The 16750-nt window shown below is 33.2% G+C and overlaps 2 protein-coding genes and 1 long non-coding RNA gene across 3 annotated transcripts in view; 2 read left to right on the top strand and 1 right to left on the bottom strand.

Moving 5' to 3' along the window:
* Positions 1-4398, top strand: part of LOC131636968 (uncharacterized) — a 5689-nt gene extending 1291 nt beyond the window's left edge. Inside the window, exons 3-6 of the mRNA XM_058907543.1 lie at positions 40-124; positions 296-360; positions 1240-1343; positions 4163-4398. Coding sequence (XP_058763526.1) covers positions 40-124; positions 296-360; positions 1240-1343; positions 4163-4207 — 299 coding nt within the window. The 3' untranslated portion in view covers positions 4208-4398. The remainder of the gene's footprint in view (positions 1-39; positions 125-295; positions 361-1239; positions 1344-4162) is intronic.
* A 5501-nt stretch (positions 4399-9899) lies between these two features.
* On the bottom strand, positions 9900-13453 carry LOC131636959 (SWI/SNF complex component SNF12 homolog). The gene is made up of 2 exons (XM_058907534.1): positions 11565-13453; positions 9900-10368 (listed from the first exon to the last, which is right to left on the bottom strand). The coding sequence occupies exons 1-2, from the start codon at positions 13151-13153 to the stop codon at positions 10308-10310; spliced, it is 1650 nt and encodes a 549-aa protein (XP_058763517.1). The 5' UTR covers positions 13154-13453; the 3' UTR covers positions 9900-10307.
* A 2677-nt stretch (positions 13454-16130) lies between these two features.
* Positions 16131-16739, top strand: LOC131636952 (uncharacterized). The gene is made up of 3 exons (XR_009294232.1): positions 16131-16183; positions 16282-16332; positions 16431-16739. It is a non-coding gene; the product is annotated as an uncharacterized LOC131636952 (long non-coding RNA).
* Positions 16740-16750: the final 11 nt, after the last annotated feature.

Genomic DNA, 16750 nt, shown 5'->3' with positions numbered 1-16750 from the left:
AATTGTCGGGAACTGATTTTGACTCCCTTATTTTTTCAGAAGGGCAACATATTAAAACCAATCAACAGAATATACTGATCAGAGCACTCAAATTGAAGAATGTATCTGACAATTCAAAAAAGAGGTATTATTCCCAAACCCCACCTGTTGTAGTCAAGAGTATTATATAATTTGTTTGGCTTTTCTCTATATTGAACTGCATGGTAGTTTTTTGTGCAAATTAGTTATGCCATGTCTCCCGTTCTTTTATCTAGGTCTAGTGTTATTGATTTTGTCTCGTCTAACTTTTTATCAGAACTGCTGAGAAGGCTTTGGGTGCTTCAGCCAAGAAACCAAATAATCAAACAAACTCTCAACAAGGTGGGTTTAAATGATCTTTATAACGCGGGTTCGTAACTTCGTATTTCATACCGCTTTTTCCTGGTGACAAGAATATTTGTTTGTTTTCTTGAGACTTTTAGTTCGTATTCCTAATTCTTAAACATCTCTTGGTAGCATCACTTGTCTCATGACGTTCTGTCTTATACATGTTTAAAACCTATGAAGCACAGACTCTAACACGGACACTACGACACGTCACGACACGGACACTCCGACACCAATAATATCAAAAACATAAGACACCGACACTGCTATATATACGGTAATATTTAAGCTTCATTTATCTATCTATTATTAGAAGAGTTAAAAATATTCTAATGAAAATTAATATCTTTAATTTTTCATTGATAATATTGTTTCAATACATGTCCAAAAGATGTGTAAGGTATGTTGAAAACTATTATTTTTGGAAAAACTTGTCAGAATTGTTCTACAAGTGTTGTTTGAATGTAATTTATATATACATTAATATAGAATTCTGCCAATCTTTTTTTCCTGAATGTAAATAGATTAAAAAAAATCATGTTTGGTAATGTATATCAAATTTCTATTCTCAAGACGTCTTTGTTTGTTAGAAAAATTCTTATCAAATGAGGTTTTCATGTTTTGATTGCTTTATATAATTACAAGTCACTAGTTGAATCTACAGTGAACCAAGAATATATGTATTTGACATTAGGAACCTTTCTAAGGCCAAGGAGCTTGTGGCTCACTTAGCTAGAGCTGATTCTCTTAGACTTTAGTGTATATGATATTATCCCTAGACTCATAGTGAGATGGCTGGACATTTATTACCACTTGTATTCTATAGTATATCTCAATATTTCTAATGTCTTGCTATGGCTTTTAAACATGCAGAGGGATCAAACAGTCAAACATCTAATAGGAACTTTCAGAGCTTGACTGTAGAGAGACTTCGAGCTCTTTTGAGAGCTAAAGGTCTTCCAACCAAAGGAAAGAAGGCAAGTAGTTCTATAATTCAAACATACATTCATACATAAGTTGCATTGAAACAGCATTTTCATACAAGCATATGGATGAATTCATGAGTTTCTTGGTAGTTTTTTTAATTTTTTTTTAAAACTTTTTCTTAATGATCGGATATGTATATCACATGAGTAATGATATTTTAAGACACCAATTTGACTTCAATTTGAACAGTTCAAATCAGTGTTGTCAAATAGCGGCTGTGTAGCTCAACAGAATTTGACAAACCAGTATTGTTCCGTGATATGCATATTTAGCAAAAAGTGTTGTCAAACAGTGGCTATAGTAACACTATCATTATAGATAACACTGTAGCATAGCGGAATTTGATCAAACTGCTATTTTCTGCCATTTGCAATTGACAATATTATTTCAAATATGTGATTAATTACATTTAGTGGATGACTAATAAATATAACAATGTGTCCCAACTCATTATTCATCTACTAAAAATAATTAATCACAATTTTGAACTGTCATTAATCACAAGTTCACAACTTTCAGGCATTTTAATATACATATATCCATTAACCATTCAAATTGTGTTCAAATTAAATTTGATTATATTCATTATCCATAATTGCCTTCTAATATACACATGAAAATTATGGTTAGTAGTTTTTAAAAATTGAGTTGTGATTCCTTATTATATTCATTACTATTATCCACTCAAAATTAACCATATACTAGATTGTAACACGTGCGATGGGCGGATGTATGAATATATATTTTTAATGTTTTAAGGTAAAATATTTGAAATTATTTTAGTAAACGCTTTTTTAATTTTTCATCGAAAAGTGTATTGTCATGTGCAATTTTTTCATTGTTTATAATGTTTTCATTTGTCATAATATCTTCCATTCTAATGTTTTCAAGTTTAATACTATCATGTGTAATTTATCATTGTTCTTAATAATAACTAAATAAAGATATCATATTAAAGCAAATATTTGGATTCATAAGTGGTTGGTGGTTCGTACTTCGTAGAAGAAATACAAGGATCAAAGACATTATTAATATGATGCATTAGTTGCCATTTTCATGCATAGATTCAATAAACTAAATGGTGGTAAAAATTACATTTACTTTAATTGGGAGTAGAATTTACTTCTCTTTGAGATAGGCTTTTGCAATATCCTTTTATACTTTCATATTATAGTGATAATAGATCTAGAAAACCCATAAATTGAGCCATGATATGCTTGTAGAGAATGAGTTCATGCAATAAAATAATAATAGTAATCATGATAAAAACATAAAAATGTACCTCCGCAAACATAATTAGATGTTTAAAATCAAATTGTACAAACTAATGACAAGACAATAATATAAGAAAGAACACATGCCATCTATAAAAAAGATATATGAACAAAACATTAGATGTAAGTATTTTTGTAGACAGAGAATATAACAGTTGTGATAATTGATATATTAACTTAAAAGTCCTCTAAAAGTTTAGATAGTAAATATAATAGAACACGTTGATTTAATTCATTAAACGTTTTGTAATAGTAAATGTAGATACTCAATTTGCAAAGAAAAAAAATAGAACACATGTTTTCCTTATTCATATTTTAAAGAAACTTATTACTAAGTCTAAATATGCATTAACATAGACTTTCTTATCGAAATCAAAGGACATACTAATACTCCTTTGAATTTAAAAGATATAAATGAAAAACATCAATAATTTTTATAACCTTAAACTGTTTATTTAAGTGCAATAATTTTATTTGTATACTATTGAATTTTTACTCTGGAACATTGACAGAAAATGTCATAAACTTCTACCCCAACATAGGCTGTTTGAATGATTTGTCTGGAAAAAAGCTTATTTTATTAAATTTCTTAATCAAAAAATAATTTAATCAATTCTTTGTATGACTTTAGCCTACTAAACTTAATGCTTCAGGCCTTAGACCCAACTCAGAGTCTCAGACAATGACCTGGAAATCTCCAAGATCTTTATGATGGGTGATGGTTACATTGGTTAGGGATGGAAAAATTCAACAAACCCGGATAATGAAGTACGACACAGTGAAAACAATATTGATACTAACATGCTGACACTGGTAATAATTTTAAGAAATGAATAAATTAAACACAATCACAAGTATAGAGAATACATACCATGAATTCTAGCCACATTTGGGGTGGGTTTCCTTTGGCACCCAACTTACTTTTGACATGGTTTGCTTGGTGTGGCGCAAAGGCATTTGCTTTCAGTGTGTCCTTTCTCGAGCATTAAGAGGGTATATGAGTTCAAGAGATATGGTGTTTTTGCGATGGTTTCTAACTGCAGAATATAGATAATAGAATCTGGTACTTTTACTCATATATAAAACGTTTAATGAATTAAATCAAAGAAACTGTTTGATGAATCAAAGATATTATTATCCACTGTTACAATTATACGAAACGTTTAGTGAATCCAACACATAATGTAAGAATGAATGGGCGAAAGAAACTGTCAAATGAGAAATGATTTTTTGAATAATTAACAAAAGAATAAGAATCATGGAATGTATAGATGTAGTCTAACATTTTAGGATGAACACATTAGAATTTTTGTGATGTGGCATTATATTGTTTGGAGCTATTTTAATAAAGTATAAATAGATTTGAATTGACCATTTTAATCTCAAATTTATTTGTCAAAATAACAAAATTCATGAAATGATATAATGGTTGTGATCTGGTTTATTATTTATCCATGACTGATTATTGTCAATGTCCTTGCTAGTGCAACTTCAATACATATTTTCCATTCTAATTAGTGAAGTAAAATGTACAGGAGGAGCTTATTGCACGTCTAAAAGATGCAGACGGGTCAGCATAGCATGGAGGGTGGAATTCCTGGTCAATCGGGCGTCCAATGTAAAAGTAGTTAGTTTTTGTTCTTAATGTAACATAGGATCTGGAACTAAATTTGAATATTATCTTTTTGGCCTTATTGTCTACCGAGTGTCTTATTATGTATTATTTTATGATAGTTTTGTTATAAATTGAAAGCCTTAATTTTAATTCTTAGTCAGGGGATGGGAATCACTTCTCAAATGCTTTCAAGTCAAGTAAAGTAGCATTGCAGTGCAATCTTAGTCAACATAGTTCGATCGAAAACCAATTCAATTATGGATAGAATTGAAGAACTAAGAATACAGTTGAAGAGGTGCTGTTAGTGAAAAAAATTGACACAAAAAAAAATGATGTAAAGCATACTAGGAGTACAAGTAATTAGACCTCTTTTAGATTTTCACTGCACAGCAACTTTTTTTTTTATTGACTCTATTAAAAAAAAGGTGAGTTCTAGGGTGAGACATTAACTAAGTCCCTCACATGCACCACATTTAAAAAACCGTTAGATTAAATAAATTCCTAAATTTTATCATACACAATACCACATTGGATTCTAAATTTTCCTTCTTTTTTTTAACTGCTCCTCTCTCCCCGTGACTAACCTTAAGTTCTTGAATATAAATCCAAAAGCAATGCCAGACCCATACTCTTATCTGGACAAAAATATCTTACCAGTTAACTTCATTTCTTCCTTCTAAAAGAGATTTTTAGAAAGGATAGGAATGCTAAGAATTTTAGAAAGGATAGTCACAACAATAACATAGTAAAGAGATTATAGATGCGCTTGTGTATAGATAGTGGGAAAATAGAAAAGTTAGAAAACAATAAGCCATACTTATGGTTTAGTTTCGGTTGGTCTTTATTGTTAGGTTGGTATTGTGGCTGGATCGTGTTTGATCGCCTCGTGTAAATAGTTTTTTTGAATTAATATATCTTTTTGATTCAAAAAAACCTTTTACAAATGAAAATAATTTTAAAGTAAAGACAACATTGATAGTTTTGTTAAGAAAACTTAATACAGAGAGATAGAAGAGACTGAGAATATATTGTTTTATCTTTGAAGATGAATTTTTGTATGACATTACATATACCAAGGAGTGATATTTATAGTGCTAGAATTTCACTACTATTGAATGTAATGATACATGCTACTATGCAAAGTTTGAAAATTTTGTAGATAAAAGATATTCACTATTCACAATATATTTTAAAATAGTAATAATAATAATTACTTATTATTATAACACTCCCCCTTTTGAAGTATTTGTCACGGTGCTCCGTTAAAGTCTTGTTGAGAAGAATCCTATGGGAACATAAGTTGTCTCGTTAAAAACCTTATTAGGAAAAACCGATTGGGATAAAAACCTTAATAAGGGAAAAAGAGTACAGCATTATGCTCCCCCTCAACATAATACATATAGCTCTTCTTTAAAGATATCAAAAGTGATGCATTCCAATATTTTGTACATTCTTCTTGAAAACTGATGTAGGAAGTGCTTTTGTAAAGAGATTTACCACATTATCACTTCAACGAATATACTGAATATCAACCTCTTTGTTTCTTTCAAGTTCTTGTATGAATGAGAAAAACTTTGGAGGGATATGCTTGGTCCTGTTACTTTTTATGTAACCTTCTTTCATCTGGGTAACACATGTAGCATTATCTTCATACAAAATTGTTGGATTACAATCAATTGGTAAGCCAGACGCTCATTGGATATGTCGAGTTACCGATTGTAACCATCTACACTTTTTGCTTGTTTCATGAAGGGCAATTACTTCAGCATGATTTGAAGAAGTTGCTACAAGTGTTTGCTTTTGCGATCTCCATGATATTGCAGTGTTACCATATGTAAATATATATCCAGTTTGTGATTTAGCATTATTTGGATCTGACAAATATCTTGCATCTGCATAACCAAGCAAAATTGGTTTTGTATTGTTAGAATAAAATAAACCAAGATCAGATGTACCTCGAAGATATCGAAATATATGCTTTATTCATTTCCAATGTCTTTTTGTAGGGCATGAAGTGAATCTTGCTAGTAAATTCACTACAAAAGCTATATCGGGTCTTGTATAGTTAGCAAGGTACATGAGTGCCCCAATGACACTAAGGTATGACACTTCTGTGCCAAGATCTTCTTCATTACTTAGGCCTAAAGAGATCTTTTTCAATATTAAGTGTTCTATCCATCATTGGACTACTCAAAGGATTTTCCTTGTCCATGTTGAACCTTTTTAATACCCTTTCTGTATAATTTGATTAATGTACCAGTATACCATTTTTAGTATACTCAATCTGTAAACCAAGGCAGAATCTTGTTTTTTCCAGATCTTTCATTTCAAATTCTTTCTTTACATAATTTCCCGCTTCTCTGATTTCTTTATTAGTCCCAATGATATTTAAATTATCAACATAAACAACAATTATTACAAATCCAGATATTGTTTTTTTATAAAAACACAAGGACAAATAGGATTATTCTCATAGCCTTCTTTAAGTAAATATTCACTTAGTCTATTGTACCACATGCGCACGGATTGTTTTAACCCATACAATGATCTCTGCAGCTTAATTGCATACATTTCTCTAGGTTTTGATGTCTCAAGTATTTTAAATCCTTCTTGGATTTTCATGTATATGTTAGTATCAAGTGATCCATATAAATAAGCAGTAACAACATCCATAAGATACATATAAAGATTGTCAAATACTGATAAACCAATAAAATAACAAAAAGTAATAGCATCCATAACAGGAGAATATGTTACCTCATAATCAATTCCCGATCGTTGGTAAAAACCTTGTGCAATGAGACGAGCTTTGTATTTGACAATCTCATTTTTCTCATTTCGTTTTCTTACAAAAACCCATTTATACCCGACCAGTTTCACATCTTTTGATATAGCCATAATAGGGCCAAATACTTTTCGATTTTTAAGAGAATTTAACTCAGTATGTATTGCATCCTTCCAATTTTTCCAGTCATGTCTATTTTTACATTCACTCATACTTCTTGGCTCTTGATCATCATTTTCATTTATAATTTCACATGCAATGGGGAATGAAAATACTTCATCTATATTCATACCTTTTCGGTTCCACAAAATTCCGTATCAACATAATTAATTAAAATCTCAAGATCATTCTTATTTTCAGTTTCATTATCAATAATCTCATTTTCATCATCGTGTGCTTCTTCGAGAGCACGCTTTTCAATTGTGGATTTATCATTATCTAGTGTCTTTTCAAGATCACTTTCAATCAAATTTACCTTTTCTATTCCCTTTATTTTTCGGGGATTTTTGTCTTTGGATCCCATAGGTCGGCCACGCTTCAATTGTGACTTAGATGTACTTGCTACATTATTTTGATTTGAAATCTCAATCCTAGGAGGAACATTTATAGTTGGTACATGTGACTTTGTTACTCTTTTAAATCGGTAAATGAATCTGGAAATTAATTTGCTAAATCTTGTAAGTGGACCATTTTCTTTTCATTTTCTTCCCATGATATATTGTATGGGTCCAAATGAAATAAATGAGGTACATACCATGTTATGTCATTTTATAGTTTTTTATCCTCTCTCCCTAGAGTTGGAAGTATTGTTTCGTCAAAATGACAATCAGCAAATCTTGTCTGAAAAACACCACTTGTTAAAAGTTCAAGATATCTAATAATAGATGGGGGTTCATATCCCACATATACACCTAACCTCCTTTGAGGTCCCATGTTTATTCTTTGTGGTGGTGATATTGAGACATATACTGCACAACCAAATATCTTTAAATGAGAAATATTTGGTTCCTTATCAATTACAAGTTGATAAGGGGTATGTTTATGATTAGCACTTGGCCTTAGACAGATAAGTGTTGTTGCATGTAAAATTGCATGACCCCAAACAATAACTGATATTTTAGTTCTCATTGTTAATAGTCTAGCAATATATTGAAGATGTTTTATTAATGACTTAGCTAAACCATTTATGTATGTATATGAGAAACAAGATGTTCAACAGTAATACCAATTGACATGCAATGGTTATTAAATGATTCAGATGTAAATTCACCAGCATTATCAAGTCTAATTTTCTTTATAATATAATCAGGAAATTGAGCTCTAAGTTTAATTATTTGTGCAAGAAATTTTGCAAATGCCATAGCACGATTTGACAGTAAGCATACATATAACCATCTACTAGATGCATCAATCAATACCATAAAATACCTGAATGGTCCTGACGATGGATGGATAGGTCCACATATGTCTCTTTGAATTCTTTCAAGAAATGCAGGTGATATTGTCTGAATCTTGCTCGGTGAATGCTTTGCTATTAGTTTGCCAAGAGAGCAAGCTTCACACGGTCTGTCTTCTTTTGTAAGTTTTAAACTTTTCAATGGATGACCATGTGTACTTTCAAATATTTTACGCATCATTGTTGAATTAGGGTGGCCTAAACGGTCATGCCATAAAATCACAATTTTGTGGTCTTCTTTTACTACTAAATCAACTTCATGAATATATGTGTAATGTAATCCAGAAGGCAATTTCGGTAGTTTTTCCAAAGTTTTCTTCTTTCCCAAAACATTAGAAGTAATATTAATGTATTTCATATTACCTTCAGTTGCAGTTTCAGTATCATATCCTTGACGGTATATGTCATTAAAACTCAACAAATTTCTCTTTGATTTTGGAGAGTATAAAGCATTATTAATGACAAATTTTGTCCCATTTAGTAATACGAACATAACATTACTTGTTCCTTCAATTAAATCTGCAGGGCCTGAGATTGTATTTATTATACCTTTAGTGGGATTTATTTTAGTAAAATATTTCTTACTTTTGAGGATTGTGTGTGTAGTTCCACTGTCCGGAATGCAAATGTCTTTGACATGTTCCATGTCTAACCTTCTAGTGTACCGGAAACTTCTGATAGAACGATCGTGCTGATAACGTGTTAAGAAAACTAAATATAGAGAGATAGAAGAGACTGAGAATATATTGTTTTATCTTTGAAGATGAATTTTTATGTGACATTACATATACCAAGGAGTGGTATTTATAGTGCTAGAATTTCACTACTATTGAATGTAATGATACATGATACTATGCAAAGTTTGAAAATTTTGTACATAAAAGATATCCACTATTCACAATATATTTCAAAATAGTAATAATAATAATTACTTATTATTATAACAGTTTTATTTTTGAAGATGAACTTTTATATGACATTACATATACCAAGGGGTGGTATTTATAGTGCTAGAATTTTACTACAATTGAATTTAATGATATATACTACTGTGCAAAGTTTGAAAATTTTGTAGATAAAAGATATCCACTATTCACAATATATTTCAAAATAGTAATAATTACTTATTATTATAACAAGCTTGAATGTATTTATTTTTTATTAATAGACATATAGTTGATTGTTGATGGGGGATTCCAAGATGAAGGAAGAATCAACATTCACCTAAACCTTAAACACTGTATTTGATGACCATGTCACTGAGTTAGCTGCCACCCAAGACTGTCAATTGACACCTAAGCATTTTTATAATGGATTCATGGTTTTCGTCCAACAGTATAAACGGTTGGTAAATTAAAAGACTAATTCAAAACAAAAATAACTAAAAGAATCAAATTGTTACAATACTCAAAAACATAAAAGAACATGGAGACACATTTGATCTAAACTTATCTTAAATAAGATATTTCAACAATTTATATGCAACTCACTCACTCTGCAACCTAAGATTCCTCCAATAGAAAAAATATATATGAATTTATCTTGATATGAAACTCTATCATATTCATATCTCCATTAAATATGCTGTAACATTCAACAATACCATTACAACTATAGTAATTGATGTGACACAAGAAATTAGCTAACTGTTAGTATTTACCACTGGGTAATTGGAGATAAGAGTAGATGAGAATCAATGGATACAAATATGGTTAAGGGACTCCAACAACAACCCATGGCCATGGGTAATCAGAAACTTGAGTCAATCTACTTAATTCAAAAAATGTACGACAGAACAAGACTGGTCGATTTTCCATCAAATCTTCATGGAGCATCAGTTCGAGCACTTTTCCTGTTCAGATAGCGAATTACAGCATCCTCAACCCTGAAAATATTCAAATAAGAATAAAAAACAATTAAAAACACCTTTTGATTTACATGAGCAAAAAATACAAGACATCTTAGTCATATATTCCATACTTATTGTTCATCATCACCCAGTTCAAATGATTAAACCTCCTCACTAGAGATAAACTTTTAAAAATGCACTTTTATGAAATAGATTTGTTTGTTTTAAAAAGAACTTGAGGTTTTTTGTAAGAAAAACTTGTCTGAAATACTACCAAGTTTTTTAAATGTGTTTATAGTAAAATAACAAAAAAAATGAATGGATCCTAAACCTCCACTCCTATGGCAATAATATTAGAGCACACACAGAACTCCTTAGAAATAAAACTTATAGCAGTCTCTGAATAATGTCTGCATCACTTCAGAGCACAAACAAAACTCCTTAGAAGCCATGAAATGGTAATACAATATGCAAAAAGTCCTTTAAAGTGAGTTTTCCACCAAAGTAAATTTAGTAAGGGCATATCTACAACAGGCATGCGAGGATGAATCTAATTATTACCAGTTTTATTAAATATGTTTTGTACATAGACAAAATATGTTTTCATACAAAAAGCACAAACAATTGGAGTCCTAAATCTTCATTACTATAACATTACATCTAGATGAAAACCCTTACTAACTCTTTCCCCAAATCAGAATTAGAACACTTTGCTGTCTGAGTAATGTTCCAACGATTTCAGAGCGGAAACAAAACTCTGCAGAAGCCACAATATATGGCTTCACAGAAAAACCCTTGAGTTAGTCTCTAAAATGAATAACTTGGGATGTATGTATGTGTTTCTGAATTTAGTGATTCAGATAGCAATGTGCTCTGAAAAAATGAAGGGCCGCCTATCAGTATTCACCCTTACTTGATCACATCGAAGGAGCCTTGACCATTTACTACTAGATACCACCTAAGAACACATAACAAACACGCATACTGCAAAGAGTGTGAAATACAGAGTAATTTAAAGTGTCGCGTCATCTCTAAAATTAGTGCCCAACACAGACAAAGTTGCACACTTGACGTGTTTAATTTAAGGCATGCCGCTCTCTTCAACTCTCAGTATATAGCAAAAAACTCAAAACATTAATGTCATAGCAAACCAAGATGTAAATTACATAACATTCATGCATGGCTCTTTGTCAGAACACAGATCAAATTAGGCGACTTAGCATAATGCTTACCATGGTTGATTGTAGAATTCAGACCGTTGTTCATTTTCAGCATTATGACTGGCATCTCCAGCAAGCAACTTTAGATCCTTGCTCTGAGAAGCAATCAATGTATTAATAAACTCTGCTGGAGATTGACTAAAACCAAGAAGGAAAGCTCGTCTCTTAAGATGATCATGAATCTTCTTTACAGAAGAACAAATCACTTCATCAAAAGCATCAATCTCTTTGTGCTTCTCCATACTTGTTAAGAATGAAGACATATCTTTCTCTAGTGGAAGAGGCACATCAACCTGCACATCATAACATGCAGTTCCGGCTGGACAATTTCCAGAAAGCTTGATTTTATGCTCCAGGTGTATAGGCTGCGGTTGTGACAAATGCTGTGATATCTTCTGTGAAGCCATGGAGAATTTCATTTTTTCTTCCCCAAACACTTTTTGGAGGGAAGCATCACACATGAAGAATGAAGGGTCATTCGGGCTCTGCAGTTTCCTGAACTTCACATAGTTCCAAAGAGCAGCCATTATCCTAGGGCGAGTATCAAACTCAATCCCTAAAACTTTAGACAACGGTGCCGAAACCATAAACTTCTCCGGCGAGTAATTCACTCCTAACCTAATAACCGCAGTGAATTCTTTGTCTCCTTTCCTCTTTACCTCAAAACCATCCTGTTGGGCAGACGACCGAGCACTATCCCATACAATGACATGATTCTCCGGGTAGAACCCCTGATCCAAATAGACCGTAACTTTCTTAAAGAAAGCCGAAAACTTTGGGTACAAATGTTTTTCCCTTTTCATAATCCCTTCCACCACGGGATCCTTACCATCTCCTTCCAATATCCTCCCAGTTATCCTGAGTGACCAAGACGGCTCCTCAACATCACCATCCAACTTGGTCTGATTCGAAAATGTATTATACACATAAACACGAAGAGTTTTCCTAAACGAAGGAGGACTTTTAACCGCCTCCTGCACATCAATCTTTTTCCTATTCAAAGCCGCATCTATCTGAGCCTCAAGTTCAAGTAACCGAGTATAAAGCACAGATTCAGGAACAAGCTTAGCCACCTTTTCAGGTATCAAATTATCAGGTAAATTCCTCTTTTTCCTCAAAGGAGCAGGAGTTAACTCCATAGTTTTAAAGGCAGAGGTTTGATTACCACTTGGAGAACCCTGAGGGCGCGAACCCTGCTTATGATGCGACCGCTTGGCAGATGAAGTTGTAGTATTTGTCGCAGGTGCAGGAGAAGCCACATTACTGTTGGTGTTATTACTCATTTGGTTAAAAGGCTTTTGTGGTTGATACTGTTGTTGCTGTTGATACTGTTGCTGCGGTTGATACTGTTGTTGTTGCTGCGTTTGAGGGTGAGCACGAGGGTTTGCAAATTGCGGTTGTGGTTGTTGTTGTGAAATTACATGGTTTTGAGGTTGAGATAGCTGAAAATGACCGGGGAAAGGAGAAGATGAAGCACCTTGCATTTGTGGCTGAGAATGAGTGAGAAGATGAATTGGTTGGGGATTAACCGGAATCGATGAATTGCTCAAAAACGACGGTGGCGCCGCTGTATTCTTAGGTTGATTACTGTTGTTGTTCATCGTTTATGGATTGTTTTTGAAATCAACAACCCTAATTGAAAACCCTAATTACGAAAACGAGAACTATTTTTGAAGATGCAAAGAGAAAGCGTTGCTTACGGTTAGGTTTCGTTCTTTGGGGAATGAATGAATGATGAATGGGAGAAGATAGAAAACGATGCTTACTTGTTAACTTCACTTTGGTTTACTTCTCTTCCTGTTATTTTCGCTTCGTCATTTGTGACTTTCTGCTTTTCATTTTCAATTTGTTTTCTTTTTTTTTTCTTTTCTATTGAGTTCATCAATCTTATCACTTTCACTCGTCTAAACTTTTAAAATATGAATCTTGTGAAATTAAACCAAGATTTCTTACAATTTATAATTTTTTAAAAACTTTTAAAATAGACTGACCATATTAATCTTGTGAAATTAAATCAAGATTTTTTACGGTTTATAATTTTTTAAAAGTATTTTTTGGGACAATTCTAGATGTTTTAGATCATTGATCTTTAGATTTATTACTTAAGGCGAATATTTAAGTGTTTTGGTGAATGACTGAATTTTTAAGTGGAATAACTTTTTGATAAATAAAAAACTCCTGTAGTATTTTAGTTTAAATGGTCACGAATATAACAGAGGATTTCTCTCCCTCTCGCATGTGTTTCTTACGTACCACCAAATTGATAAAAATGTCCTCCAGTTATTGTAGATGCATATCCGAAAGCAATATTTTTTTGTTTAATATTGTTTTGTTTCGTATGTGCATCTACGAAAGCTTCCGTAGTTGTATCCACGGAATAAACCGAGACTCAAAAAAATCAGAAAAATCAGAATAGGAACATTTGCAACGATAAAAAGATCCATTCATTAAATAAAATCATCATTACATTGAAATTTCCAACTCAAAATTAAGAAATCTAAGAATTTACAACAGTCAACACGATGCCATATGTTCCATGCATCATTATAACGAAATCAACGTCACCTTCCACGCTATCCCACCAACGTTCTTTTTCGCCGGTCTCAAAATTGGTCCTTGTTCTAAACCTCTGGATCTTTCTGATGACTTCGTCGGGTTTGTACTCCCCCTCGAAAAAAGACATCAGAGTCCTCTTGAGTTGGTCAAAGGAATGAATGTTTCAAAACATAACCGGCTTGGGGGGTTTGACCGGAGAGAAAAGAACATGCCCATTCCTTCTGAGATATTCCGGTTCAGGATCGGGACGACTGGATGATGTTCGCTGCCATGTTTGTGTTTGTGTTTGAACAGGGCCTACCGTGATGTTGTGTCATTCGACCGCATCGCGTTATACTCTGGATGGTTGGCATGCGGGGCCAACACCATGGTGAGGTATATGCCGGAGCGGTGCATGAGGCAGTTTTGACGTGTGCAGATGATACCGAGGTCACCGTTTGAGGCTGTTCCCGACACAGTTACCCGAGTGGAGCTCACTGCTATATTTGAGGACTGAGCGCATCATTTGGTCCCGGAGGAGTATCGGCGTATCCGGCCACCAAGGAGTGGCACTATGTAGAGGGGTATGTGACATGCTTTTATCGGGTGTCACATCCTCTGATGACACCCGATGCTCCCGGAGCTCCTAGGCCAGCACACGAGGAGATATTGGAGAACCAGCAAGCCAAGGATGACCATGCCCCTGATCTCCTGCGGATATGCCAGCGGATAGAGATGCTTGGGCGGGACGCATTGGACTGGGGTATCATCGAGCACGGCGGTTCAGAGGCAGTTGCCATCATGGAGAGGATGGTCGGTGACGCGTCCGGTAAAGCGGCCTATACGAGACAGAGGAGATCCCAGAGAGTTAGGGTTAGGCATACTCAGTAGTTGGTTCCGATTTATTTTTTATTGTTGACTTTATTGTATTCGATTTATATTTTTTGACATTTTTGTTTATATAATATTAGTATTTTATTCCAATTTGCGTGTTATATTTAGTTTATAGCAAGCATTGTCGTTTAATTTAAGATACGAGACTAAGCATTGTTTAGAAAACAAAAAAAATAGTTTTCTGCATATTTCAGAGTTGCATCTCTGAAACACCTAAAAAATGTGAAAATGGTGTTTTCGGAGATGTATCTCCGGAAACACCCCTAAATTGATATTTTTCAAAGATACATCTCCGAATTCTAAAAAGATCTAGAAAAGAAAGATTTTCGAAAATACATATCCGAAACAAAGATATTTTAAGAATTTTAGCAGGGATTCTCCTTCTTAGGAGGCCTACAAAGAAATTGTAAAAAAAAAAATCCCACTACTCTTTGTAGAATGAATTGTTTAAAACAACAATATTGGGATATTAATGTAATTTGATACTTTAATTTAAAGTTGACAATTTTTCCCTCTTTATTATTGATGTCTCCCTTCTCTTGTTTATGTATTTAAGTTTTTTTTTTTTTTTAATTCTAATTTTATTAAAATAATAAATTGACAGAAATGCTTAAAGGAAGTGAAGTTGAAGAACAAAAAAGTTGAGTTTTATTTTATAAACAAAAGCGACATTAAAAGGGAGAACATAAAAGGTTGAAAATTCGTAAATAGAGTATTTGATAGTTGATGATATTAAGCTTTTTAATTTATTATTTTCTTCTTTTAATTTTATAACTTTTATTTTATGAATGAATAGTGAAAAATCATTTATAAACCAAGTTATTATTCTTTTCTACAAACGTAATACTCCATTTAAAATTTTGGCGCACAATAATAATTCTCCATTATAAAAACGAAGTATCAACTAACAGAAAAAGTTAGAAACGCAAAAGCTCTTTCTTTTTTTTTGAAAGAAAACGGAAAGAGAAAAGAAGCGCCATTTCAAGAAGACGCAGTGAATCCATGTCTTCCAAAAAATCTTCGTCCTCTGAAGATAATAATCCTTCCCCACCAAAACGCCATAAGGTTTTTCATCTTTCTTCATTCTTCATTCTTCCAGTTTCAGCGAATTCGCGCCACTAAAAGCATCACCGCGTCTTCTTGTTTTTCAGGTCGACGATGGCAGTTCGCCGGAGAAAAAGAGCACTCCAGAACCACACAAGGTTTTTCCTCTTTCCTCCTTCTTTCCGCTTTTCAATCTCGGTTCGGTTTTGTGGAATTCGCGCAAGTAAAAGCATTACTGTATCTTCTTGTTTTTCAGGTTGACGATGGCGGTTCGCCGGAGAAAAAGAGCACTCCAGAACCACACAAGGTTTTTCCTCTTTCCTCCTTCTTTCCGCTTTTCAATCTCGGTTCGGTTTTGTGGAATTCGCGCCAGTAAAAGCATTACTGTATCTTCTTGTTTTTCAGGTCGACGATGGCGGTTCGCTGAAGAAAACGAGCACTTCAGAACCACACAAGGTTTTTCCTCTTTCCTCCTTCTTTCCAGTTTTCAATCTCGGTTCGGTTTTGTGGAATTCGCGCCAGTAAAAGCATTACTGTCTCTTCTTGTTTTTCAGGTTGACGATGGTGGTTCGCCGGAGAAACTGAGATTAAGGCCGTTCTCTAAAAGAACACGTTAGCGCTAAGCATTTCGTTTGAATTTGTTCTTATTTATTTCAAATTCGGTAATATTGCAACAAGAGTTTGATTTTCATGATTTTGTTTTTGGTGATATGAAGTTATTCAGA

The sequence above is a fragment of the Vicia villosa genome, linkage group LG1 (assembly GCF_029867415.1).
Source record: "Vicia villosa cultivar HV-30 ecotype Madison, WI linkage group LG1, Vvil1.0, whole genome shotgun sequence".
Classification (NCBI taxonomy): Eukaryota; Viridiplantae; Streptophyta; class Magnoliopsida; order Fabales; family Fabaceae; genus Vicia; species Vicia villosa.
Note: the sequence above shows the minus strand (reverse complement) of the source record. Positions and strands in the feature narration are given on the sequence as shown.

Excerpts from the sequence above, each read along its gene's own strand:
- LOC131636959 (XM_058907534.1), bottom strand. The coding sequence starts at position 13,153 with ATGAACAACAACAGTAATCAACCTAAGAATACAGCGGCGCCACCGTCG. Across the intron at positions 10,369-11,564 it reads GAATTCTACAATCAACCATG|GGTTGAGGATGCTGTAATTC; the intron begins GTAAGCATTATG and ends GAATATTTTCAG.